This window comes from Eleutherodactylus coqui, chromosome 1 (assembly GCF_035609145.1).
Source record: "Eleutherodactylus coqui strain aEleCoq1 chromosome 1, aEleCoq1.hap1, whole genome shotgun sequence".
NCBI lineage: Eukaryota > Metazoa > Chordata > Amphibia > Anura > Eleutherodactylidae > Eleutherodactylus > Eleutherodactylus coqui.
In genome coordinates, this window is record NC_089837.1 from 83,201,725 (window position 1) to 83,229,242 (window position 27,518).

General features: G+C 43.7%; 1 protein-coding gene across 1 annotated transcript in view; it reads right to left on the reverse strand.

Moving 5' to 3' along the window:
• Window positions 1–27,518, reverse strand: part of TPO (thyroid peroxidase) — a 202,933-nt gene that overhangs the window by 50,625 nt on the left and 124,790 nt on the right. Inside the window, exons 6-7 of the mRNA XM_066596549.1 lie at window positions 3,332–3,502; window positions 708–945 (exon numbers count right to left, since the gene is read on the reverse strand). Of these exons, the coding sequence (XP_066452646.1) occupies window positions 708–945; window positions 3,332–3,502 (409 nt within the window). The remainder of the gene's footprint in view (window positions 1–707; window positions 946–3,331; window positions 3,503–27,518) is intronic.

Here is a 27,518-nt window from a genome sequence, read left to right on the forward strand (position 1 = left end):
TTTTCTCATTGTAATGATGTGCCCCCTATCAAAGTCTGTTAGAGTACATCATCGTCATATGTCCAGTTGGCAACAATCTCTCAACAAGAGGTACACTACATAAAAGTAGCCTCTGAGAGCCTTTTTATAGGGCAATGTGGGAGGCACTTTTACAGCCTCTGGTGGCAAGACCACAACTGTAATCATCTATGTATCTACCTTAGATATAACTGCATGCCGAGTTTTGCAGCAATCTAATAATTCTATTTGTGTGCGTTATTTTTTTGCCATGAGTGTATTGTACCCAGTTATATAGTGCATACATATTCCGCAGCACTGTACATCACTTGATATTGGGTTTTTTCCACATTTGGGCTCACAATCTAAACTCATTCTTTAGTATATTTTTGAAAAGTAGAAGAAAACCTACGCAAGGACAACATACAAATTCCATTAGTCAGATTTGACCCCAGGATCTCAGCGTTGCAAGACAACTGTGCTAACCACAGAGCCAACGCACTGTCCCTCCATCAACCTTTCAAGGCCTCCATGGAGCAAATGCATCCAAGGAGCCCTGATTCTACATTGTGGGCCCAAGGAATTCCAGTTCAATCATACTCTATAGACATTCAGTTTACTATTTTTATTTCTTTGCCAGATATTAATTTTTAGTAAGGAGGATAATTTGCATATGCACTAAAATTGTGTAAATGGCTAATTCTGCTTACCAGTCACCATCTCGCAGAGCTCGAATTTGCATTCCAATTAAACATGCAAATAAAGGTCCTGTTCTTCCTCCTGGTAGAAGATCTTCTACTAGACCACCCAGCCACACGTCAATGTTGTCAGGATGTCCATACAACTCAATCATTTTCCTTGTGATGCTTTCTTCAGAAATAGCTTTCTTCATGTCCAAAGTTGAGTTCAGTCTTGGTAGTCCACAAAACTCCCTCCAATCATTGTATCCTTAAATAAAAAAGATCTATTCAACTGATAAAATCGTAACTTAATAAATGTATATCCACGGGGTGAACTACAATACCCAGAGCGGTTATCAAAATGGAGGCTATTTAGTTTAGAAAAATGGACTGTGTCTGTAGCAAGGGGGCATCCTCTACATCTAGATGAAAGAAGTTTTCTACACCGACATAGAAGGGGGTTCTTTACTGTAAGAGCAGTGAGACCATGGAACTCTTGCCTGAGGATGTGGCAAATTTGATAAAAGAGTACAAGAGGGGCCTGGACACCTTTCTTAAGCATTACAATATTACATGTTATAATCACTGATTACTTCAGAAGGGTTGTTGATCCAGGGATTATTCCGACTGCCAGACTTGGAGTCAGGTAAGATTTTTTTCACTTAAATAGGGAAAATTGGCTTCTACATACCTTCTTGTTTTTTTTTGCCTTCCTCCGAATCAACATTGGGGGGTAACAGGCTGAACTGGATGGACACATATCTTTTCTCGGCCTTACATACTATGTTGCTCCAAAATGTTTAGATTCTGAGATGTATGAAGGACCTGACTGCTCAAATTAATAACTGAAATTATCCTATCCTTTCCCATCCTATCCTGTCCTGTCCTATCCTTTTCTATCCTATCATATCCTATCGTATCTTATGCTTTTCTATCCTACCCTTTCCTATCTGTTCCATTCCTATCCTATCTTATCCTATTCTATCCTTTCTAATCCTTTGTCTTATAATGGCCTCTGGAAGGTGCCAATCCAAAAACTGATAAACATTGCCAATTAAAACTGCAATCCTCAATACCCTGGTCACCGATCCCCTCTATTGATAGCAGCGCTGTAGACTCCCTTCTTCTCCATGTAAAATTCCACATTATTGCATAGGCTTTTTGCACCTGATTCTGCAGGATAGGCTGCAGCTTTGAGAGGTTATTCAGAGTGTTATGACGTCCGCGCAACCATCACAGGTCCATGTTTTCCACTACTGATACTCAGCACATCCTGTTACTGGAGGTCCCCTGCACTATGGAGTGCTTTTCTTCTTTTGTATTTCAATAATACCATAAAGATAGGCATAAACATAGCTCTCCATTCGGATATGATCACACATCGCAGACTAAATACACACAAAAATCCTCATATGGACTTTGGTGCTGGTTCTGATGCGGATTTTCACTGTGGAATTCATTCATTCACCATTGCATTGTATTATGGGATTATTCTGACTGCCATTATGGAGTTAGGATGGAATTTTTTCCCCAAAAATGGGGTAAATTGGCTTCTGTTTCTTGTTTTTTTTTTTACTTCCTCTGGATCAACATGGGGTGGGGGTGGAAACAAGCTGAACTGGATGGACATTTGTCTTTTTTCAGCATATTATGTTACTATGTATTATAATGAATGAATTTCACGATGAAAACGCATAACATTTCTGCAACAAGTACAGTATGCTAAGGATTTGAAAATGTACAGTATGACTATCTTCCTCTGTGGATATTATCCGCTGTAAGTGATTGGGATTTGTTAAAGCCTCAGTTACTTATATTGTTCTGTATATTGCTGCGACTTGCATTTTGTAGCTGAAATTCTGCAGCAATTTTGTAGCGTGTGAACTCACTCTCAGAGCTGTAGCCACTAGAGATAAGCGAGCACCGAAATGCTCGGGTCCTCGTTATTCGAGTCAAGCTTTTCGTAAAATTCGAGAGCTCTACTCGAGTGACGAACCCCCTGGACTACAATGGGAGACTCGAGCATTTTTGTATGTGGGCCACTGGGTGCCGAGCTTTTTTTTTCTTTTTCGTTGGCTCGTGTTCTCTCTCTCTCTCTCTCTTTTTCTCTGCCAGCCAGCCAGCCCAAAAATTTGCCGTTGACGCGGGGAGGGCTTGTAGAAATGTATTAGAATCCACTAACAGCAAGCTGAGCTCCTGAAAATGGTTAAAATTTTCATTCAAAAAGTTTTTATAAGGAAAGAGAAAAAAACGTAATTTAGCAGCGAAATACGGATACACATTTATGCATCGTAAATGGTCAGCATTTTAAACACATTGCGTATTAGAAATATGTGCAGGTTCTATTTATCTAAAACTGGCAAACAACTGTTAACTCAACCTATTATAGCTGTAATGTAATCTATGAGTACTCAAAATAATAGAACAAAAAAGGGTCATTTTAATATAAAAAATAAACCATCTGAAGATAAGTTGGGATTTGTATGATAAAGGTAAATGGTGTCAAAGTGCTTCATACTGAAGCAAGGAATAGACAGAACTGACATATGTAACTCATGACGGCTCCTTAGAAAATGTACAAACGTTCTTACAGCAGCCACTAACTGATCTCTTCTTTAGAAAGAGCTTTTCTATTGACTAAAGAGAAAGCTGACCTGGTAAGCCGTGGTCACGACCTCGCTGCAAATTAAGAGATGCCAAATCCATTGAACCATTATTGGAAAGTACAAGCAGTTTTTCGGTTAACTCTTCATTCATAATTTCTTGCTGGGTTTGCAGCTTTGCAGGTTTTCCAAGAAGACCTCTTATCAAGGGATCAAGGCCTCCTAAAAAAAGTTACGCAGTAGTATTGATATATAATATTACAAGAAAGTTAAAGAGCCATGCTGGCAAAGACAGACTTTTCCATCCTTTCCTCCCTCACCAGACTGCCTGTCATATTCTGGAGGTCTCCTACGTATGTTGCAGTCACTTCCATGCAGTGCAGCCTGCTGTCTGATATTTATCAAGCACTATCTTGCTATGCTAACACTTACACGATTCATCAGCACAGCATCACATCATTAGCTAGCACTAGAACCATCTCTGCCTGCTGGGAGGACACTACCATTACCTTCTGTATTCACCTAAATGAGCTACAAACCATAAGTATACAGTTAAGAGAATGACCAGTAATCTCCTTTGTTATATTGTGACAGGAGCCTCTAGTCACCAGCAGTTTTTGTCCCCTGTGAAGAGCTTCTAAGGTACAGTACTTGTAACATATCCCATGGGAATGCTGACTGAAAAACTGACTTCTTGAGAGAACATAAAGCCAAGTAATTCTCAGGTGGTCACTTGATCCACTTGAGGAAAAGGGCTCCAGTAAGTTTCAGATAAAAAGAAATAACTAAACAAGGTAATACTAGCTGGCTTATATATGTTGGACAATTAGTTACATAGTGAATAGTGATTAGCAAACTTTTAAAAAGTTCAGACCGCAGTGCTGCATGGTAACAGTGCTAATTGCTGAGCCACAGGAGAAGGCCGCCACCTTCTTCTTTTAGTGGGTTTGGCCAGGACAAACTGCCCAACGTTCACGTTGATTCCAAACTGTTAGGAGAATTTGACCTGAAACAGGGTTCTACTGGTTTGGTTTGCTCAATGATGTATGTAAAATAAATTTCACCAGGGTGGCCCTTTAAGCAAAGCAGGAAAATCAAAATAGTTGATAGGCATTTTAATGACTCTTGGAAAAAGGACGTGCTGGAACCGTAACCCGTAGATCTTGCACATAAACACACAAACTGCGTCAAAACAATAATAAACTAAACATGGGAACTCTTTCTAAATCTTGTTTGTCCAACAGCCCCAAGCTAGCATCATATCATTAATATTAAGAGGAAAAGGTTCCATAGAAAACAGGAAAGTTATATTGGGCCTTTCTTGGCAAAATTAAGAGATGAAGGTAATCTGGTTAAACATGTTCTACGTGAGGGTTATGTAAGACAGGAGGCCATTGTATTTCTTATAAAGCCCATATGTCCCTGGAAGCAGTCTACTTTATGGTGAGGGATGTCCCTGATGTGTACAGGCTGCCTATGTGGAAACAGGATAGGCTAAACCTAAGCTGCTCCATCGCCATAATTTAAAGATTTTTTTTAGCCATCACAAAATTGGGCACATGGAACATATTTTGAATCTGCACTCACGTAAAACAGATATACTGGAATATTACTCATGTCAACTTACATTCAACAACTGATGTTTGTGATTTGTGTGACAGACAGTGGAAAGAAATAACAATAATCAAGTATGACTGTGCTGCATGGCTAATCACGAAGCAGTCCTAAATGCCTTGAGATGTTACTATATACAAGTTTAAAAGGACTTGAGTAGAGTTGGAAAAACATAGGTTATGTCTGATATTGTAGCTCAGCGCTATTGACCTCAATGTATCTGAGCTGCAATACCACATATAACCCATGGACTGTTGCGGCACTGTTTTTGAAAGATAGCAGTAATGTTTATTGAGTGCTGTACAACCCCTCTGTCACCGGGTCTCCTATATCGAAAAAAAACAAACAAAACAGGTTACTTACCTCTTTCCACTCTCCAATTCTTCCACCGCTGCTAGCCCCAGTCTCCACTGTCAGTGTTGATGTCCTGTAAACCTTTTATGGCAGCCAATGGCAGCGCCCAGCCATGATCAACGATTGCTGAGTGCTGTCAATGGCTGCTGCAGCTTGTTTGTTGATGGGCTGAGCATGAAAAGTGATGTTAAAGCAGAGAGTGGAACCAGGGGTGGAGGATGAATGGGGGGAGTAGGGAGAGGTAAGTAACCATTGATTTTTTATTTTAAGGCATAGGAGACGCAGTCACAGGGGAGTCCTTGACTCAGACAACCTCTTTAAAGTGTGCATATTGGGGAAGATTTAATAAGACCGGAGTTCCAAACGCTTAATATTATCCCTGATGGTGCACCTAATATTTGGGGCACATACCTCTTCATATATTAAAGGGGTTGTCTCACGGCAGCAAGTGGGGTTATACACTTCTGGATGGCCATATTAATGCACTTTGTAATGTACATCGTGCATTAAATATGAGCCATACAGAAGTTATTCACTTACCTGCTCCGTTGCTAGCGTCCTCGTCGCCATGGATCCGTCTAATTCTGATGTCTTCTTGCTTTTTTAGACGCGCTTGCGCTGTGCGGTCTTCTCCCCTTCTGCTCGGTCCAGGCACGAGCGGCGTTCTGGCTCCGCCCCCTTCTAAGCATCATCGCGTAGCTCCGCCCCGTCACGTGTGCCGATTCCAGCCAATCAGGAGGCTGGAATCGGCAATGGAACGCACAGAGCCCATGGTGCACCATGGGAGAAGACCCGTGGTGCACCATGGGAGAAAACCGCAGTGCATCCCTGGGAAAGGACCGGCGGCCATCTTGGGAGATTTTTTAAAGTCCTTATTTCGTTGGATTGGTAAGTAGCAAGCGGCTTAAAAACTGCTTTACTTTGCTATTTTATGCCAGGGGGGGTGACAGGCGGAATGGGGTAAGGTAAAATTTTGAGGTTTGCCGCGAGACAACCCCTTTAAGTACATCTCTGGCAGTCCTTGTGCCTACACAGAAATTATGCCAGCTAGGGGCTTGAGTGGAATTCTGGCAAAAGTTAGGCCCGTTTCTGGAATAAATTATACATTACTATGTCAGCAAGGAGCAGCCACAACCCCTCCCAATAAGCCACACAACTTTTGAGGAAAGTGGCATGGAGTAATACATCTGTCAAAAAGTTACAAAATTTGAGTGCAAGCAGGGCTTGTGCCAAGTTTTGTAACTTTTGTAAGTCGAGAAGGGTTTGATAAATCTTCCCCATTGTTTTCTGTACGTAGAGCAAGTAAATTATTTATAAATAACGATGAAACATGCAAGGAATATCTATATGTTTGTAGGGATAAAACCAGACAGATAGCTAAGGGCTTTTTCACATAGCTGTTTTGATTTCTATTTTGAATGGATCCATGAATAGTAAAACAGAATTCAAAGAGAAAGAACAGTTCCCTTTTTTTAACGGCTCTAGTAAGTGGAGTCATTAAAAAAAAAAAATTCTATCAGTTTGTTTCCCTCTGCTTCCATTTATATCTACTTTTAATGGATCCGTTTTTTTAATTTTGTTTTTTGTATGCTTCTGCACATGCTCATTTAAAACTGATTAGTTAAAGGGACATCAAAAAAGAGACCAAAAAGCAGCTTTTTTTGTTCAGGTCCATCACCCATTGACTATAATGTTAAAAAAAAATGGATCTGTGCAGTTTCCATTTTTTAAATGGAAATAATAGCACAGAGTGCTGTGTTAATGTTTCCAGGAAAAAAACGGAAATTAACCAGAAAGGAATTGAACTCAGCATGAGTGAAACTCAGAAAACCCCACTGAAATCAATAGGACTTAAAATGGAACAGTTATTTTCCCCTGCTTTGCTTCTCTACCGACAGAAATGCAAAATGAAAGTCAAAAACGGTGATTTGAACGAGCTCTAAGCTACCAGGTTTGTTCAAATGTTCTATTTGCAACATTGCTGTATAGTTTAAACCAGTTTTCATCGGAAGTAAACACCTAACTTCTAAAGTTTGATTGGGTCCAAATTAATTTGAACCAAACCATAAGTTGATCAAAACCCCTAAAACTGGTGTATAACATTGTCTAAGGCCATGACAGCCCTGTATAACACTCTCGGGGTGTTATACAGGGCTTTTATGGCTCTTAGACGGTGTTATACACCAGTGTTCAGGGCTAGTGATGACTGAACCAGTACAATCCTGTTTTGGTTAGAACTTTGCTAAAAGCACAATTCAGGTTTGTGCCGAACAAAACGTTTAGCAAAACTGGATTCTCCTGGTTTGTTACACTGTTAACCTATTAACCCTCTGTTGAAGCACATTAGTCCTAATTGCCTCTGGCTTCCTACTGTAAGGCCCAATGTCCACGGGTGGATTTTGGCTGTGGAATCCAGAGCAGGTGTTCTGACACAGCTTGTCGGTCGCAACAGTGTCGTGACATGGTGGCCTCGACTCAGGCCAAGACCTGTCACCTTGTTATGCAGGAAAAGGGTTAATGCTCCATGTGCAGAGACTGCTGGTGCTGTCTTTCTTTGCTGCATAGATGCATGCTGGATTAGTCATGCCTGGAGTAGGGTGGAGGTGGGGAGTGGATTTATATTCTCTCCCCTCCCTTTACTCAGTGCTGTTTATTCCATTCCTCAGTGGAGTACTTGGAGTTTGGAGCTCTTCTGTGCTGGCTATATTGCTACTTGCAGATAAGTTGCTGTGGGTTCCTTTTCAGTTGTATTTCTGCTTTTCATTTCTGTTTTGCTTTGCTGTTCAGTTCATCTCTCCAGGGGTTCCTAAAGGGACAGTTAGGGCCCAGAATGAAGACTGTGGGGCCAACTCTATTGAGACGATTACTCAGCTTCTAGGCAGGGACCCTACACCTCCCCTGCTAGCTTAGGGCCAGGCTTCCCTCTCCCTGGAGTGGTGCTACTGTTCAGCATAGCGTGGTTTGCGGCAATTTCCAATAGTGTGTACATTCCTTGTCACCATAGTGAGTGTAGTACTCTGATGTCGCATGGGCTTTACATCTGGGTTACGTATTTCAGTGGTTCTGCACACAGTTCTTCAGTGCATAAATCTATCTACTACAGTAGTAGTTTCATCCGTGCTGAACGTGATGCTTGTGAGCCGCACAGACATGACAGTTCCGCTCTGGATTTTTCAGTAATAAGACTCCATAGCATGTTTGGTAAAACGATCCTCCTTGTCCATGAGCGGAAACCAATCGCGGTTTCCGCTCGTGCATAAAAAATGGCAGCATGCTCCATTTTACTGCGGTTCTTACACTGACGGTGATAAGGGCCAAGAGGGGCTGTAAAGAAATTAATATATGTCGCTAATCAAAAATGAGAATATATGCTTATCAATCCATTTTAGCAAAATGTATGTATTGCAATATATTGTATGTGTAACAGAAGTCATGACTGTTTTTGTGGTTTTCTGTCTACACTGAAGGTCTACGTCTGACCTATTGGAATCAGGAAGTTCTAAGGTCAGATGTCTCGGGATGTAGCAAGACAGGGCCTAACCGCAAAGAGTTTTCAGCTCTCTCTGTCTAAAATTAATATGTTGTCTGAAAGTCATGTGAAATCAGCTATTTCTTAAAAGTCATATATCAAGCCTAAATGTCATAAGTTTATTGTCAGATATAGAAGTCATGAGTTTAAGATGTATGGAAATCACGAGGTTATTCCCTGTATTACCAGAGGTCGCATCCCTGCGTGGGCGATCTTCTATAAAGACTGAGACTATGCCAATAAAGAGTTAGAGTTCATTACTTCACCATATACCGTGGGTAATGGTCAGTACTTTGACTCTCAAAAGAGCGCTCCTCCTGCTTAGGTCAATTTGGAACCGACAACATAACTGACCAGTCTGTTTGAACAAATTAACCCTCGACAGTTCTTGGCGCCCAACGTGGGGACATCGCAACCAGTAGACTGAAACAAACTCCTGGCCCGTTGACGTGGATACTGGATTCGGAGACCCCAGACTAAAACACCGGTGTACAGGTAAGAGCTTATCTTACTATTATACAGTCTGGATTCTTTTGATCTGTGTCTCTAACGGACTAGAGGTATGTTGTTGCCTGTTTCCTATATTTTCTGCCCCGTCAATATTTTAGAGTGAATAAGTTCATTTAACTGTCCTAGACGGAAGAACTCACTCATTGGGACTTAAAGAGTCATGTTGTCTGTATTGGAGATTGAAATAATTGTTATTGTTATAGTCTCATTTCTGGCAGTCATATTGTTACTCTGGATCTGTTATAATATTACTAAAAGTTCCCTAAGAGGCGAAGTCTGGTCTCCCCTGAATCCTAGTGTTTGAAGTTGACCACGTTTTAGTTCTGTAAATCTATTCCGGGACAGGGAACTGTGTGTTCCCAGATAGTCTCAGTGATTATCTTAGTTTACTGTGTGAAATATACGTCCTGTATACTTAGTGAAGAATAGTTGGAAGTGGTCAAGATGGGGTCTGAACAATCTAAGATATATCAGACTCCTATTGAGATAATTAAAGATAGAGAAGGGGAGGACATTTGCAGACAAGCCTATAAAGTTTACAAACGTATAGGCCTTAAGAAGGCGGGAACATTCAATTATGAATTTTGGTCACAATATGAGGATAAGCATAGAAAGGAAATAAGAAATAAGGGTTTGGAAAAAGGCATGAAGGCTATTCTGGACTGCTCTAAAACAGCAGAAGACGAACACTGGGACTCCGAGTCCCGAGGCAAGGGCATTTTAGTTTATTGTCCTATGCCCCGGCCACCAATAGACGTTCCCATGGAAACCCCTACGGTTCCATTAGTCTCTCCTGTCGTCCCGGCCGTTCCACCAATGTCTCCAAATAATCCCTTTAATTCTCTGTATCCCAATTTGCCACCCTTGCCTCCTACGTATCCACAGGCTACTGCCCAGATGGATACACCTCCCTACAGCCCTCAATCAGGATCCCCGGGCCCTGAAGTAAATAGAGGTCCGGCTTGGGATTGTCCACGTTGTGGTCAACAGAATGCCTGTTTTAAAGAACTCTGTACAGTATGTGGGACTCCACGTCGCAGGGATCAGTATAGACAACCGATTCCCTTGTTCCCAGTTACAACCTCCACTACCCATTATAGAGAAACAAACAGACCGAGTCCACCATTGGGCACGGTCAGACAAGAGGACACTGACAGACCATCGTCTTCTAATGACAGACCTACGGACGCACATAGACCAACTCCCGGGTCTACAGTCACTACATGGCGACCCTGGAGCGCCACAGACCAGATGGCACTGTGTCAGCAACTGCCCGATCCCCAGACAGAGCCAGCAGCTTTCCATAGAAAGTTGGAAGTCATACAGAAAAACTACTCTGCCACTTGGACAGATATGGAATGTCTTATGAATGTAAAATGTCCTCTGGGCCTTTACAATAGTATTGCTCAATTTTGTGGTCTTGAAGATCGCCCAGATGACCCCCAGACATTACTTAGTGGTACTCAATATGTTGACAAGGTTAAAGCCTGGTTTAAGGACAAAGCCCAAGAGAGACGTACAGCCCTAACCCAGTGTAGACAGAACAAGGGCGAGTCTATTGAATGTTACTTTGGCCGTTTAGAGGAAGTTGGCAGAGATCTGGGTTTATATGATTGTCCAAAAGCAATACGTAATGCTGCTTTTTGTGAAGCCTTTATGCAAGGAATAGATAAGCGCCTGTCTGAACGCGTTAAAGCATGTACCCCCGATTGGCGACAGGCCAGACCGCGTGATCTATATAAGAAAGCTGTAGGATTTGTCATGGATACAGAAGACCACGCAAAGGGTGTTATGGTTAAACATTACACCATGGAGGGGGACACAGTCCGACTTAACGACCCCAGGCGGGAGACCCGTAAGTGTTATAACTGCGGGAAGACTGGACACTTGGCCCGTAATTGTAGAGCCCCTAAACGCCCTAGACAGAACATGTCAGACGAAAGAGGGCAACAGGGAAGTACGGCCAATACCACATCATCCCGCCCACAGGGAAATAACGGGTATACCAATTACCAATGAAGGTCTGGCACTCCTTCCCCCGTGTCCCTTATAGTTACTGACGCACGTGGGCCACAAATTTTTCAGCCTCTAAAAATCCAGGGGAAGGAGGTGCCCTTTTTAATTGACACAGGGGCCACTAAATCATGTGTCAGTACCTCACAAGTCAATGACCTTAGTATTCCCCTCTCAGACTCCATAGCCATAGCCGTTGGAGTGTCCGGTGAACCAACACCCATGCGTGAGACCGAGCCCATAGAAGTCTCCTTTCAAGGGTCACGAGTCCTCACTCGCTTCCTGGTGTCACCCGCTGGGGATTGCATCATGGGAACCGATGTGATGGGACCCCTGGGGTGCTGTATTCAGCTCCATCCTTCCGGTGAGGCTCATGTCAGTACCTCTGCGGCCGACCACCAAGTATTCTGTCTCATGGCAGCAGACTTGGTCACTCCGCCTCCTTCTTGTACTGTATATGTGTTGACCCCAGAAGATACACAGGTTCTCTCAGCAGTGCCAGAGACCCTATGGGCAAAAGGGAAGACAGACTTGGGCCATCTCCACGTACCCCCAGTCATGGTATATCTCAAAGATGGGGAAAAAGCCCCCATGATCCGCCAGTATCCCCTAGCCATGGCACAGGAAGACGCAATAGCCTCCACTATTACAGAGTTATGTGCCTTGAATGCTTTAAAACCTTGTGTCTCACCCGCTAACACGCCACTCTTCCCAGTTAAAAAGAAAGGGAAGAAAGGTGAACCTGATACCTACCGGATGGTTCACGATCTAAGAGAAATCAATAAGGTGACCATCCTAGAAACACCTTTGGTCCCCAACCCTTACACTCTGTTGTCCACCATACCTTCCGGAACCTGTTGGTACACTCTGATCGATTTAGCCAATGCATTTATGTCCGTCCCGATCCACCCCGATTGCCAGTACCTGTTTGCCTTCACATTCCGAGGAAAACAGTACTGTTGGACTGTCCTACCACAAGGGGCACAAAACAGCCCAAATCAATTCACCCGATGTATGAGGCTTGTACTTGATGCATGGACGGTCCCACCAGGTGTGGCCCTGCTTCAGTATGTTGATGATCTCCTACTCTGTGCACCAGACAGACCTACCTGCGTTGCGGCCTCACTCAGCCTCCTTTGTTTTCTTGCAGACAGTGGGTGTAAAGCCAGTAAAGACAAATTACAGTTTTGCAAATCTCATGTTGTGTTTCTTGGTCACTGCCTAGGTCCTGGTACAAAACACCTCACGCCAGAACGTACCAAGGTGGTGGAGGACATGCCACTCCCCGCCTCCCATGCTCAGTTGCGGACATTTCTGGGGTTAGTTTCATATTGTCGGCCGTGGATTCGCTCTGCCTCCATGACCATGCAGCCTCTGTACGACTGCGAGTTCTAAGCCATTTGCTTTGTCTCCGGAAGCCGAGTCAGCTTTCCATCAGCTGAAAATACAGATTACCAGTGCTCCAGCACTGGGTCTGCCAGACTATGATAAACCCTTCCAGATGTTCGTGACTGAGATGGCGGGACATGCTACTGCCGTCCTCACACAAGAGCATGGTGACAAAAAGCGCCCTGTAGCATACTACAGTGCACATCTTGATGCAGTAGCCAGGGGTTCACCCTCCTGTGTAAGAGCAGTTCTGGCTGTACAAGCACTACTTGAGAAAGCTTCTGAGGTGGTCCTAGACTACCCTCTTGTGGTCCTCACGCCCCATGACGTACATGGAATTCTGACACAGGTGAGCCGTAGACATCTTTCTCTTGCTAGACAGGTTAAAATGGAACTTGCAGTACACTCTTCATCCAATGTCTCATTTCAACGTTGCACAACTTTGAATCCGGCCACCTTACTGCCATTAGGTGACACTGATTCAAAAGGGGGAGTAAGCACAGGGGATCAACTTTTTGTCAATTCCCTAGGCGAAGAGGAAGCTTTTGACACCGAGCACCAGCATGACTGTGCTGCTTTGATGGAGCAGGAGACAGCTGGATTTGCTCATGTCACAGATAAGCCTCTCCTGAACCCCCACCTTGAAATGTTTGTGGATGGATCACGATACCAGAATGAGATGGGCAGATTTGTGACAGGGTTTGCTGTAGTATCAATGAATGAAGTACTGATAGGCCGCGCCATGCCCCCACATATGTCAGCACAGGAAGCGGAGCTGTGCGCTCTGACCGAGGCCTGCAAGTTAGCCCGGGGAGTCACTGCTAATATCTACACGGACTCCAGGTACGCGTTTGGCGTTGCGCATGACTATGGGCCGATTTGGCGCGCGCGGAGCTTCCTAACAGCTCAAGGCAGACCGATAAAGAATGGTGAGGCAGTAAGTAGTTTAATGTCAGCTATCATGCTCCCGAAGCAGGTAGCCATAATAAAGGTAAAGGCACACACCCAAGGGGACTCCTTGGAAAGCAGAGGCAACGAGAAGGCAGACGGAGCAGCTAAGGCTGCAGCCCTGCTGGACTGGAGGGCACCCGTGTGCAGAGTTCAGACCAGGTCCTGCCCAGCGGAGGAGGATCCTGATCCCCCTGCCAAGGACCAGACCCTCTCTGTCCCACCACAGAAGGAGGTGGACCTACTCCCCTCAGGGCAAGAGCAGGAGCACTGGGCAAGTGCAGGGGCAGTAAAAGGAAATGAAGGTTGGATGATGGGTTTCCGTATGTGTTTACCTGCGGCTGCCTATCCTAGTATGGCCCTTTTTGCTCATGGAAAGGTGCACGCTTCTCGTAATGCCATGGTAGCCCTGGTGGAGAAAATGTGGTACGCTCCGGGATTTGACAGGATGGCAAAGGCATACGTCAAGGCTTGTGAAATCTGTGCACTACACAACCCCGGTCAAGTAGTAAAGACCCCTCGGAAGTGCACTCCGCGACCTTTGTACCCCTTCCAGAGACTACAGATAGATTACATCCAGCTGCCCAGGTCAGGAAGGTATGAGTATGTCCTGGTATGCATTGACCTCTTTTCTGGGTGGGCTGAGGCCTACCCGGTCACGAAGGCCACTGCCCAGGCCACTGCAAAGAAACTTGTGTCAGAGTTAGTGTGCAGATTTGGGGTACCAGAGACCATTGAGAGCGACCGTGGTACTCACTTCACTGGTGAGGTAATGAAGGAAGTCATGTCCGCCTTAGGAGTAGAGCAGGCGTTTCACACCCCCTATCATCCGCAGAGCTCCGGAAAAGTAGAAAGGCTCAATGGCACCCTCAAACTTAAGATACAGAAAGCCATGGTTGAAACAGGAAAACCTTGGCCCGAGTGCCTACCTCTGGCCCTCTACTCAGTACGAACCACGCCAAATAGGAAAACAGGACTGTCTCCTTATGAGATTCTCTTTGGCTCCGTGCCTAGGTTAGGACTGTATCACCCCCAAGCTCTATCCCTGGGTCATGATAAAGTTACTTCCTTTGTGCAGGATTTATGCCAAAAGCTAAAAATAACGCACGACCTAGTCTTCTCTTCTATTTCAGACCCTGATAGTTTGGAAGGATCCCACTCTCTGAATCCCGGAGATTGGGTGGTGGTAAAGAGACACGTCAGAAAGACTTTGGAACCTCGCTTTGACGGACCATACCAAGTGCTGTTAACCACTCCCACCTCGGTCAAGCTAGAAGGCAAACCCACTTGGATCCATGCCTCACACTGCAAGAAAGTTCCAACGCCTCAGCACCACGAGGGGGGTGGAGAGTAAGCCCAACCCAGGGTGGGGGAGGAGGATGGCAACCTGGACACCAGCATTGATAGTCTGGATAGGTGTATTATTTACCCTTTGTTTTCTTGGACTACTCTCTTTTCGGGACAATTCTTCATCAACTGTCGATGTAAGAAGAAGATGGACTGTTTGGGCGGAAGGACACCCCAACATGTGGGAATACTTTGCAAAAGACGTACTGAATATTTCCCACATGTGCATGCCCAACCTGCGGAGTGGGGAAGATATCTTACGGACTTGCTTACTGTCTATCCCCACTCCAATAAAGACACTTCGCGATATATATTCAATAGTGCATAATGATAGTGATGTGGAAGAGAGCAATGTTGTTCAGGAAAATACCTTTCTTAATGTATATGAATATTGTTCCTATTGTGATACGGTCGAACATACACTTTATATTTCACACAAACAAATGGTAAGAGATTTGTTTAGATTCATGAAAACAATAATACATTTTAAAAAGTCAGATGTCGGCTGTGATCTTGGGACTTGTTCCGATCGCCATATTTGGGGTCAGGAAGGAATTTTTCCCTTTTATACAAGGATAATTGGCTTTTTCCTAAAAGGGTTTTCGCCTTCCTCTGGATCAACTCAGCCTCAAAATTCCCCATAATTGTCATTCCTGTGTGTGACTTCCTGATGTCCAAAATGGGGGAATGATAAGGGCCAAGAGGGGCTGTAAAGAAATTAATATATGTCGCTAATCAAAAATGAGAATATATGCTTATCAATCCATTTTAGCAAAATGTATGTATTGCAATATATTGTATGTGTAACAGAAGTCATGACTGTTTTTGTGGTTTTCTGTCTACACTGAAGGTCTACGTCTGACCTATTGGAATCAGGAAGTTCTAAGGCCAGATGTCTCGGGATGTAGCAAGACAGGGCCTAACCGCAAAGAGTTTTCAGCTCTCTCTGTCTAAAATTAATATGTTGTCTGAAAGTCATGTGAAATCAGCTATTTCTTAAAAGTCATATATCAAGCCTAAATGTCATAAGTTTATTGTCAGATATAGAAGTCATGAGTTTAAGATGTATGGAAATCACGAGGTTATTCCCTGTATTACCAGAGGTCGCATCCCTGCGTGGGCGATCTTCTATAAAGACTGAGACTATGCCAATAAAGAGTTAGAGTTCATTACTTCACCATATACCGTGGGTAATGGTCAGTACTTTGACTCTCAAAAGAGCGCTCCTCCTGCTTAGGTCAATTTGGAACCGACAACATAACTGACCAGTCTGTTTGAACAAATTAACCCTCGACAACGGCTTCCAATGAAGTCAATAGAAGCCATCTGATCTGTGGCCTGTCCACAGTTCCTGAATTCCACGGGAAAGGGAGTTTAAAATTTAAAAAAAAAGTACTGCGCATGTGCACCGGCAGCACTTCCGCAAATATCAGCAGTACAGAAAAAAGAAGACAGATAAGCAAGGTCCTCGGACGTTGGCAGGGTCATAGTCCACTGCGGGCTGTTGCATGCGGAATTTGACCCGCCCACAGACATGAGACCTAATTCTCAGAGGCAAAAATTAACCATGATATACAATACATCGTAAAGTGTTCATTCTGTAAATGCTGACACTTATAACATACTTTTATGGTTGCATTTAACCTCATCGGGTAGTGAAGTTTATCTACGAGTGACAAGATGGACTCCATTTAAAAGGGCATACGAAGTTTCTTCCTATATCCTTGTACTTGGGGTACATTACTTTAGTGCTAGTATAGCAGAGAATGTAAACTTAGGTCGAGTTTCTATTACAACTTGACTTCCATTTCATCCACTTTATTTTCCTTTAGCCGGCTTACAACTGATGGAAAAATTGATGACATTGATTTTAATCCATCACATTAGTTTTTCCACTAACTTCAATGTAAAAAAACAACAATTGAAAAACTCAATTTTTTACTTTGTCAGTTGGACAACATCAGTAAAACAAGTGACACGTCTTGGTTTCTATTCTTTTAATCCAATTGGCTCCAATACAAAAAAATGATGGATGGCAAAATACAATGTAGGCTATTCTATATGTTGAATTGTTTGGTAGATTGTAAAGGATTAAAGTCATGGAGGCCAATGAAATCGGAGATAATTTAATTGCCAACAATTGTATTCGTCATCTTTCAAGAAGGTTTCTCTAACGGGACAGCTAGCATTTTGTAAGATTCTCCTTAGTAATTGGCTACTTAGCAAAATACTGTAGCATCATTTCTAAGATTAAACTTGTTCTTGTCAATGGTAATTTGTTAAATCACAGATAATCTTGGTTTAATGCAGGTTTCTTCATTGAGATTAAGTATTGTTTTAAATATTAGTATTGCTGCCACCACATCCATGTGATGCTCCACTAAAAATGATAAAGCACAGTGTAGAATTAGAATTAGTTGTTTTTGACAGGGGACACTGAGTTACTTTCCCCAATACTCAACATCCGCATTTTGAATATGATAATCGTATGGTCTGACACAAAGTTGGGTTCCAATTCAAAGTTGTGCTGCATCTACATTTCTCAACAATATGATCACAGCCCCAACTTCCAGTTGTAAGCAATATGGCGGCCTTGCAGCCAGTTCCAATGAATTCAAAGGCTCAACAGTACTCTATTCTGAACATTGATAGTGGTGTCAACAGAAGTGTATGTGAAAATGTGCCCTGGTATCTCCATCAAAAACAGAGCATTGATGGTATCCATTGTATTATTCCTGTGAGCCAAAATTACTTGTTCGCAAGGCCAAGAATGGTGAGCGTTCCTCCCTCGTGCAAATATCTGAGCAATGCCAGGAAGAGATGGTATACACAGAAAAAATGTGACATCTTGCCAGTATCATTTCCAATTTTTTGCAAATATGTCATGAGCAGTAGGCCCTAAAGAGCTGATACCTGGTTTAAAACCTTACGTAACATCTGATTTACCCATGTGGCAAATTTGGTGCAGATTGGTCCAGTCAAGTGGCATTTCCAATTTTTTGTGAATATGGCACGAATGGTAGGTCTTAGAAAGTTGGAACCCTGTCTAAAAACTTCCGAAACACCTGATTTACCTATATAACAAATTTAAAGGGGTTGTCTCGTGAAATCAAGTGGGGTTCAGCACTTCTGTATGGCCATATTAATGCACTTTGTAATATACATCGTGCATTAATTATGAGCCATACAGAAGTTATTCACTTACCTGCTCCGTTGCTAGTGTCCCCGTCGCCATGGATCCGTCTAAATTCGCTGTCTTTGGCAATTTTTAGACGCGCTTGCGCAGTCCGGTCTTCTCCCTGGTGAATGGGGCCGCTCGTGCCGGAGAGCTGGTCCTCGTAGCTCCGCCCCGTCACGTGTGCCGATTCCAGCCAATCAGTAGGCTGGAATCGGCAATGGACCGCACAGAGCCCACGGTGCACCATGGGAGAAGACCCGCGGTGCATCGTGGGTAAAGATCCCGGCGGCCATCTTGGTAAAGGAAGAAAGAAGTCGTCAGGTAAGTAATAAACTTTTTTTTTTTTAATCCATCCCTTGGGTTTGTCTCACGCCGAACGGGGGGGCCTGTTGAATTTAAAAAAAAACTGTTTCGGCGTGAGACAACCCCTTTAAGGCAGAATGGTAAGTTTGTGTGGTGTTTCAGATTTTTTGTGAATGTCGCGAACGTTAGGTCCTAGAGATTTCAAGCCTGGTCTAAAACCTTCCAATGCAGCTGTTTTTCCCTATTTGGCAAATCTGGTGCAGATTGGTCCAATCAAGTGGTGTTTCCGATTTTTAGTTATTGTACTTTAAAATGCGCCTCACTTGCAGTTTAAAAATGCTTTTGTAGCTAAATGAAAGGTGGACTTACCCGGTGCCAGAAGGGTTAATCCGGTGGTGAAGGAGTTAACCCCTCTGCACCTGTTGTCCATGTTAGCCTTCAGCAGGTTTCTTGCTTCTCCATGTTTCTTTTTTGGAGTGGCGTCCAGGGATATCCTTTCACCGTGTTTGCAAGCACGGTCGGGCTGGATAACTTAGTATAAAAGTAAAAAATAAAAACTATCCCGCGCCTTGGCAGAAAACCAATCTTTTTTTATTCTTTAAAACAACGCGTTGCAACACAATATGTGTCTTTTTCAAGTTCATACAGACATTTCTGTATGAACTTGAAAAAGACACATATTGTGTTGAAACGAGTTGTTTTAAAGAATAAAAAAAGATTGGTTTTCTGCCAAGGCGCGGGATAGTTTTTATTTTTTACTTTTACTTTTATACTACGATTTTTAGTTATGTGGCATTTCCAATTGCTTGCAAATATGTCGCACACGGTAGATCAGAGAGAGCTGAAACCTTTCTAAAACCTTTGAAAGTGCCTGATTTACCTATGTGGCAAATTTGATGCAGATTGGTCCAGTCATTTGGCCGTCCATACAGAATAGACACCACACAACAGAAATCTTTTATATTAGATATACACACTGCAAACCGATGATTTTCTTTTTTTAGTGCAGACCAAGTCCTTCATAAATATAGACTTAAATTACCGTCTACATCACCTAGACTTTGGCCTGGGTAATTATTCTCCTTTCTATTACTTATTTAGTTATTAGTTTGATAAGAATGAATGCTTTATGACATATGTTACTGAGGGGCACAGTGCTATGTTCACCAAATGAAATGTGTTAAGTATAGCAATTAGTAGAAATAACATCTGCCGCAATAATATTTTTGCTCATTGCACAGATATAAACTAAGTTCATTAATCATTCATATGATACTAAAAAGGGAAAAAATACATTAATTAGTTCTTGGCTATTTGATGATAGGCATAGAGATGCCATTCAGAAACCAATTTTCAGAAATTAACAAAGATAAATGCATCTGAGTTACAAAAAATGTGTAGTACGGTATTTCATTACAGAAGCATCATCAGTGCCAGTCTTAGGTTGGATGGCACCCTGTTCTCCCGTAATAAGAAAAAAAACACTAAATATTCCACTGCTAAGCAGTCTGCCTATATTCTGCTTGTGCAGAAAGATAGTAGCATGGACACAACAGAACAGCCCAGTGAATAAATACAGCATCATAACCAAGCTCATAACATAAATACGGTGTCAAAGCCAAGCTCAAAATATAAATACAGCACCAGACCCAACCTCAGTACATAAATACAGCACCAGACCCAACCACAATACATAAGTACAGCACCATACAAAACCACAGTATACAGCAACAGACTCAACTTCAGTACATAAATACAGCACCAGACCCATCCTTAAAACATAGATACAGCACCAGAACCAAGCTCATACCATAAATACAGCACCAAACTCATCCTTAATACATAGATACAGCACCAGAACTAATCTCATACTATAAACAAAGCACCAGAACCAAGCTCATACCATAAATACAGCACCAGAACCAAGCTTATAACATACATATAACACCAGAATCAAGTTCATAACATAAATACAGCAGCAGAACCAAGCTCATAACATAAACAAAGCAACAGACTCAACCTCAGTACATAGATACAATACTAGAACCAAGCTCATAACATTAAGACAGCACCAGAACCAAGCTTATATCATGGGAGGTTCAAGATGGCACAGCGATGACAGACAGAGGCAGAAGATTATGCTTTACTGAAGCATTAACCAATTGAATATTATTATGCTCCATAGGGTACATATAATTAACTGGATTTTTACACTAATCACGTCTCCATAGAACAGTCTCCTCTCTTCGGGGTGACAAGGCACTTCAAGCACGATCATTTACTATCCACAATCCTAGCATGGCTCCCTATTCATCATTGTACTCACTCGTACTGTAGGTCCATGGCATGTGGATGCGGGAGATGACAGAGATGTTCTTTATTTTGTATGTATATTTTTGTTTAATCAGCTGTGTAGGACTAAGTTGGAGGAATTGTTTTTTGTGTTTGAATCTGCTTGTGTCAGCAGCCATCCCCCATACACAAAAAAAGGAATAATTTCTTTTCTTCTTTTATCTAGAGACATCTCTTAAAGTAAACAGGAAAAAATGGCTCTCAGCAGAGAGAGAAGATTCTTCAGTCTATTGTTAATTTGGCCATGTGGCAAAATCTCTACTGAGCATGTGTGATAATCTCCTTCCCTCTTCTGATTACATCATAAACACACCCCATGAGAATAACCTATCAGCACACAATATGTTGTAATGTATTTGAATGTCAAATCTTCCTTTGTTTGAACTACTATATAAGCTTTTCCGCCAAAATTAAACCAGATGTCCTATGGTTCACACACTATAATGGCATGTCTTTTATTGGCTTCTCAGAGCCCATATTAACCATTTCTAATATGGTACTCACAGTATATCGAACAGCACAATTGCACTTACATGGACATCATGGCTTAATGCCCTGTAGATGCCAGAGCACATTCTAAATTTCAGAAGCTCTGTGTCCCTTCGGGCCTCATGCACTGTAGGTATGAATCAACATATCCTTCATCACATTCACTTTTGTAGGTGCGTAGAGCTGTAATCTACAAACTGCTCTGTCCCTCATCATATCACGTTTTACACATCACCTTAATGATCATCAGATAACTCTCATTGTGTGAACAACATATAACTCCTGTCATGTAAACATCATAGAACTCTCATTGTGTCCCAGCAGAACTATAATCTCCCTCAGTCAGTAATCTCTACAGTATGGGCACGCTAATGCTGTTCCAGTCCCGAGGTGATATCAGTGTCTTCGAAGATCGAGTCCCTGCAGAATGGGAGACTCCCTCTCTTTCAATACAGTTTCTTGTCATGTTCAGACCCGGTATCTTCCCTGCCTGCACTGGGGCTGTGACACAGATAGCTTTATAGTGCACCCCGTGATGCAAAAATCTCCCATGCTTCTGGAGGGGGCAAGGGCCAAACCCTGCATTATTGTCATACCTGCTGCTGCGTCTTCTCGGTGGTGACACTAACTGCATCACCATCCATGTCATAACTTGGGGAGGAACCCTCTATTATCAGCCTCTATGAGGCTATGAAAAAGTGGCGCCATCCGATGGGCTACAACATAGTGCTCACATGCACCTAAACTCTTGTGCTCTCCCCTCCCCGAGTGTGACTATGGCGGGGAAGGGGAGTGTGTTACACAGTTCCACTGTGTTCTTCAGACCAGCGCCAGTCTGCTGTGTTCCTGTCCCTCTCCCAGATGGGTCTCACACCGAAGGTGGTGGGGTTAAGCACACCCATCAGCCACTACTCTGTGCTGTTCTATCCAGTAAGGATATGTCAAATTATAACATAAATACTGTAGCACCACTAACCAATTGAGTTGTGTGGGTGCTTATGGGCTAACAGCTACTCATTGAATTATCAGAGGGGAGACAGAGCCAGGAGGAGGATGATTCATGAAGCTCCAAAAGACACCGCTACACAGAGGAGGAAGATCATCTGCCCAGACGGAACTAAATGAGGTGATCTCCCCCAGCCTACACCCACCTGGTTCCCCCTATAAGATGGTGTCTGTGTGACTACATGGGTTGCATGAAGCTAAGGCAGCCATGACCATCATGATAGTAAATGGAGAATATGAAATCACATGGACAAATGAGAAAGACTCTGGCTTTACTTGCTTTTTGGGACCGAGATGCTCTTATTGTAAGATCATCTATTTGTAACATAACTGTATGTAGCATTAACCCCTTAGGGACCAGACACTTTTACCCATGTGGTGGTTTTACTGCCCTATATTTTTTCTTCAGCTACTAAAATTATTTTTGTTGTGTTTTTCTTTTCGTGACATATTGGGCGACTTTTTTTATATCTTTTTTTCAGGGACTTCTTTTTTCTGTTTTTTAGCTTTATCACGGGTAAAAAGCTAAAAAAGGTGATTCTTTTAAATTTATGTTTGCTTATTTTAGTGTAAATATACAGATTTAAAAAAATAAAGTAAGGAAATATGTTCCTTATTTTGTTTCAGATGTTTTGATAGATAATTTGTATAGTTTTGGATTACAGGGCACATATGGTGATGGTTTTGGTTGGGGTCAGCTTTGTGTAATTTCTTTTTTCATATATATATATATATATATATATATATATATATATATTTTAAGTTTATTCTGCAATTTTTTTAAATTATTTTTTTTACCATCTATGTCCCCCATGAAGCTACATCCATAGGAGCCCTAGTTACAGGGGAAAACATCCCCCTGTAGTGACATCACTAACAGAGCTGATCAGGGTCTGTTAGGACCCTACAGCTCTTCTGTGACAGAGGACACCCGGTGGTCACATGATCGCTGGGTTGCATAGTGGAATAAACACTTCCGCTTTCACTCTTTAGTACTTATCGCTCATTGAGCACCATATAGCGCTATGTCTGATAGCTGAGGACTCGACTTGTTCCTGCTTGATTGCAGGAGCAGAGACTTTAATCTCATGCTGTACTTCTAATATTGGCCGGGAATAAAGCGCAGGTCCAAACACCATATATTTTCCGCACTAGGGTTTAATCATAGTTTCTCCCCAGGCCATTCTTGGTCGTTCTCACAACACTTGTATATAAGCATTATTCAGATAATCTCTTATAACACAACACACTACTCTGTTGTATCTACAGCCTCACTGCACATCGCTCTATTATAGCTTTCTGAACTTGGCAAGTAACAGCAGAGAGCTCAAGTCTAGGATGGATTTGCTATTCTGATAATAAAGGACACATATGATTCATGTTTTAGATTACACTGTGCAACATAATTTTTCTAACAGGAAAACAGGTGGCTCATAGTAAATTTAGTGCGCTCAATTCAAATATGATATCCGTTTTTTTCAGCCATGTAAGGTTTTTGAGTTATGGGGAATCATGGAATCCAATTGCCGTTGTATTGTATTTTTTGGAAATATGCCTATACAATTAATCCAGTAGGCTCGTCATTAACCTTGCTTAATAAAAAGAATTACAAAAGTGATTGCGCAACTATTTTGCAATTACTGTTACACACCGCATGCTGACTGAACACTAAGGGTAGGTTTATATAACATACAGGGTATGTTTACACGTGGCGGAAGCGCTGTGAATCATCTACCAGTAAGTTATAATTAATGAACTAGATTTTCACAAGTCATTTATTAACAATATGGCTGAGCGGCGTAGATGTCTCAACAACCCAGATAATTTCTGCTTTGTCTGCAGACTGTTCACAACAAAGACACAGTGGAGGAAAATAACATTCTTGGTAAAGTGGGCCTATTACAGGTATTTGGAAATAAAGCTTGGTGACCAAGATAAGAAGTGGCACCTAGAGATGAGCGAGCACCAAAATGCTCGGGTGCTCGTTACTCGGGACGAAATTATCGCGATGCTCGAGGGTTCGTTTCGAATAACGAACCCCATTGAAGTCAATGGGCGACCCGAGCATTTTTGTATTTCGCCGATGCTCGCTAAGGTTTTCATGTGTGAAAATCTGGGCAATTCAAGAAAGTGATGGGAACGACACAGCAACGGATAGGGCAGGCGAGGGGCTACATGTTGGGCTGCATCTCAAGTTCACAGGTCCCACTATTAAGCCACAATACCGGCAAGAGTGCCCCCCCCCCCTCCCAACAACTTTTACTTCTGAAAAGCCCTCATTAGCAATGGATACCTTAGCTAAGCACCACACTACCTCCAACAAAGCACAATCACTGCCTGCATGACACTCCGCTGCCACTTCTCCTGGGTTACATGCTGCCCAACCCCCCCTGCACGACCCTGTGTCCACAGCGCACACCAAATTGTCCCTGCGCAGCCTTCAGCTGCCCTCATGCCACGCCACCCTCATGTCTATTTATAAGTGTGTCTGCCACAGGAAAAGCAGGCACACACTTCAGAGGGTTGGCACGGTAGGCAGCGACCCTCTTTAAAAGGGGCGGGACGGTAGCCCACAATGCTGTACAGAAGCAATGAGAAATATAATCCTGTGCCACCGCCATCAGGAGCTGCACACGTGGGCATAGCAATGGGGAACCTATGTGCCACACACTATTCATTCTGTCAAGGTGTCTGCATGCCCCAGTCAGACCGCGGTTTTTAATTCATAGACACAGGCAGGTACAACTCCCTATTGTGAAGTCCCTGTGGACCGACAGCATGGGTGGCTCCCTGGAACCCACCGGCGGTACATAAAAATATCCCATTGCATTGCCCAACACAGCTGAGGTAGTAATGTTGTGCTTAATGCAGGTGGGCTTCGGCCCACACTGCATGCCCCAGTCAGACTGGGGTTCTTTAGAAGTGGAAACAGATGCATTTATAATTCCCTGTGGACCCACAGCATGGGTGGGTGCCAGGAAGCCACCGGCGGTACATAAAAATATCCCATTGCATTGCCCAACACAGCTGAGGTAGTAATGTTGTGCTTAATGCAGGTGGGCTTCGGCCCACACTGCATGCCCCAGTCAGACTGGGGTTCTTTAGAAGTGGAAACAGATGCATTTATAATTCTCTGTGGACCCACAGCATGGGTGGGTGCCAGGAAGCCACCGGCGGTACATAAAAATATCCCATTGCATTGCCCAACACAGCTGAGGTAGTAATGTTGTGCTTAATGCAGGTGGGCTTCGGCCCACACTGCATTCCCCAGTCTGACTGGGGTTCTTTAGATGTGGTTTCAGATGCATTTATAATTCTCTGTGGATCCACAGCATGGGTGGGTGCCAGGAAGCCACCGGCGGTACATAAAAATATCCCATTGCATTGCCCAACACAGCGGATGTAACGTCAGCTGTAATGCAGGTGGGCTAAAAATTCATTTGATTACACTGTAGACGAGGGCCCACAAAAATTGCTGTATCAACAGTACTAATGTACATCCAAAAAATTGGCCATGGCCAACCAAGAGGGCAGGTGAAACCCATTAATCGCTTTGGTTAATGTGGCTTAAGTGGTAACTAGGCCTGGAGGCAGCCCAGTTGAACGAAAAATTGGTTCAAGTTAAAGTTTCAACGCTTTTAAGAGCATTGAAACGTATAAAAATTGTCTAGAAAAATTATATGAGTGAGCCTTGTGGCCCTAAGAAAAATTGCCCGTTCGGCGTGATTACGTGAGGTTTCAGGAGGAGGAGCAGGAGGAGGAGGAGGAATATTATACACAGATTGATGAAGCAGAAATGTCCTCGTTTTGGATGGTGAGAGAGAACGATGCTTCCATCCGCGGGTGCAGCCTACGTATTGCTTAGGTATCGCTGCTGTCCGCTGGTGGAGAAGAGAAGTCTGGGGAAATCCAGGCTTTGTTCATCTTGATGAGTGTAAGCCTGTCGGCACTGTCGGTTGACAGGCGGGTACGCTTATCCGTGATGATTCCCCCAGCCACACTAAACACACTCTCTGACAAGACGCTAGCCGCAGGACAAGCAAGCACCTCCAGGGCATACAGCGCGAGTTCAGGCCACGTGTCCAGCTTCGACACCCAGTAGTTGTAGGGGGCAGAGGCGTCACGGAGGACGGTCGTGCGATCGGCTACGTACTCCCTCACCATCCTTTTACAGTGCTCCCGCCGACTCAGCCTTGACTGGGGAGCGGTGACACAGTCTTGCTGGGGAGCCATAAAGCTGGCAAAGGCTTTGGAGAATGTTCCCCTGCCTGCGCTGTACATGCTGCCTGATCTCTGCGCCTCCTCTGCTACCTGGCCCTCGGAACTGCGCCTTCTGCCACTAGCGCTGTCGGATGGGAAGTTTACCATCAGTTTGTCCACCAGCGCCCTGTGGTATAGCATCATTCTCGAACCCCTTTCCTCTTCGGGTATGAGAGTGCAAAGGCTCTCCTTATACCGTGGATCGAGCAGTGTGTACACCCAGTAATCCGTAGTGGCCAGAATGCGTGTAACGCGAGGGTCACGAGAAAGGCATCCTAACATGAAGTCAGCCATGTGTGCCAGGGTACCTGTACGCAACACATGGCTGTCTTCACTAGGAAGATCACTTTCAGGATCCTCCTCCTCAGGCCATACACGCTGAAAGGATGACAGGCAAGCAGCATGGGTACCGTCAGCAGTGGGCCAAGCTGTCTCTTCCCCCTCCTCCTCATCCTCCTCATGCTCCTCCTCCTCCTCCTGAACGCGCTGAGATATAGACAGGAGGGTGCTCTGACTATCCAGCGACATACTGTCTTCCCCCGGCTCTGTTTCCGAGCGCAAAGCGTCTGCCTTTATGCTTTGCAGGGAACTTCTCAAGATGCATAGCAGAGGAATGGTGTCGCTAATGATTGCAGCATCGCCGCTCACCATCTGGGTAGACTCCTCAAACTTTCCAAGGACCTGGCAGATGGCAGATGGCAGTGTGCCTCTTCTCTCCTAAGCTGAGTAGTTTCAGCACGGCCTGCTGACGCTTGCCCACCGCTGTGCTGCCACGCCGCGTGACACCGACTACTGGCGACGTGCTGCTGCTGACACATCTTGATTGCGAGACAGAGGTTGCGTAGGAGGAGGAGGAGAAGGGTGGTTTAGTGGAGGAAGCATACACCCCCGCAGATACCACCACCGAGCTGGGGCACGCAATTCGGGGGGTGGGTAGGATGTGAGCG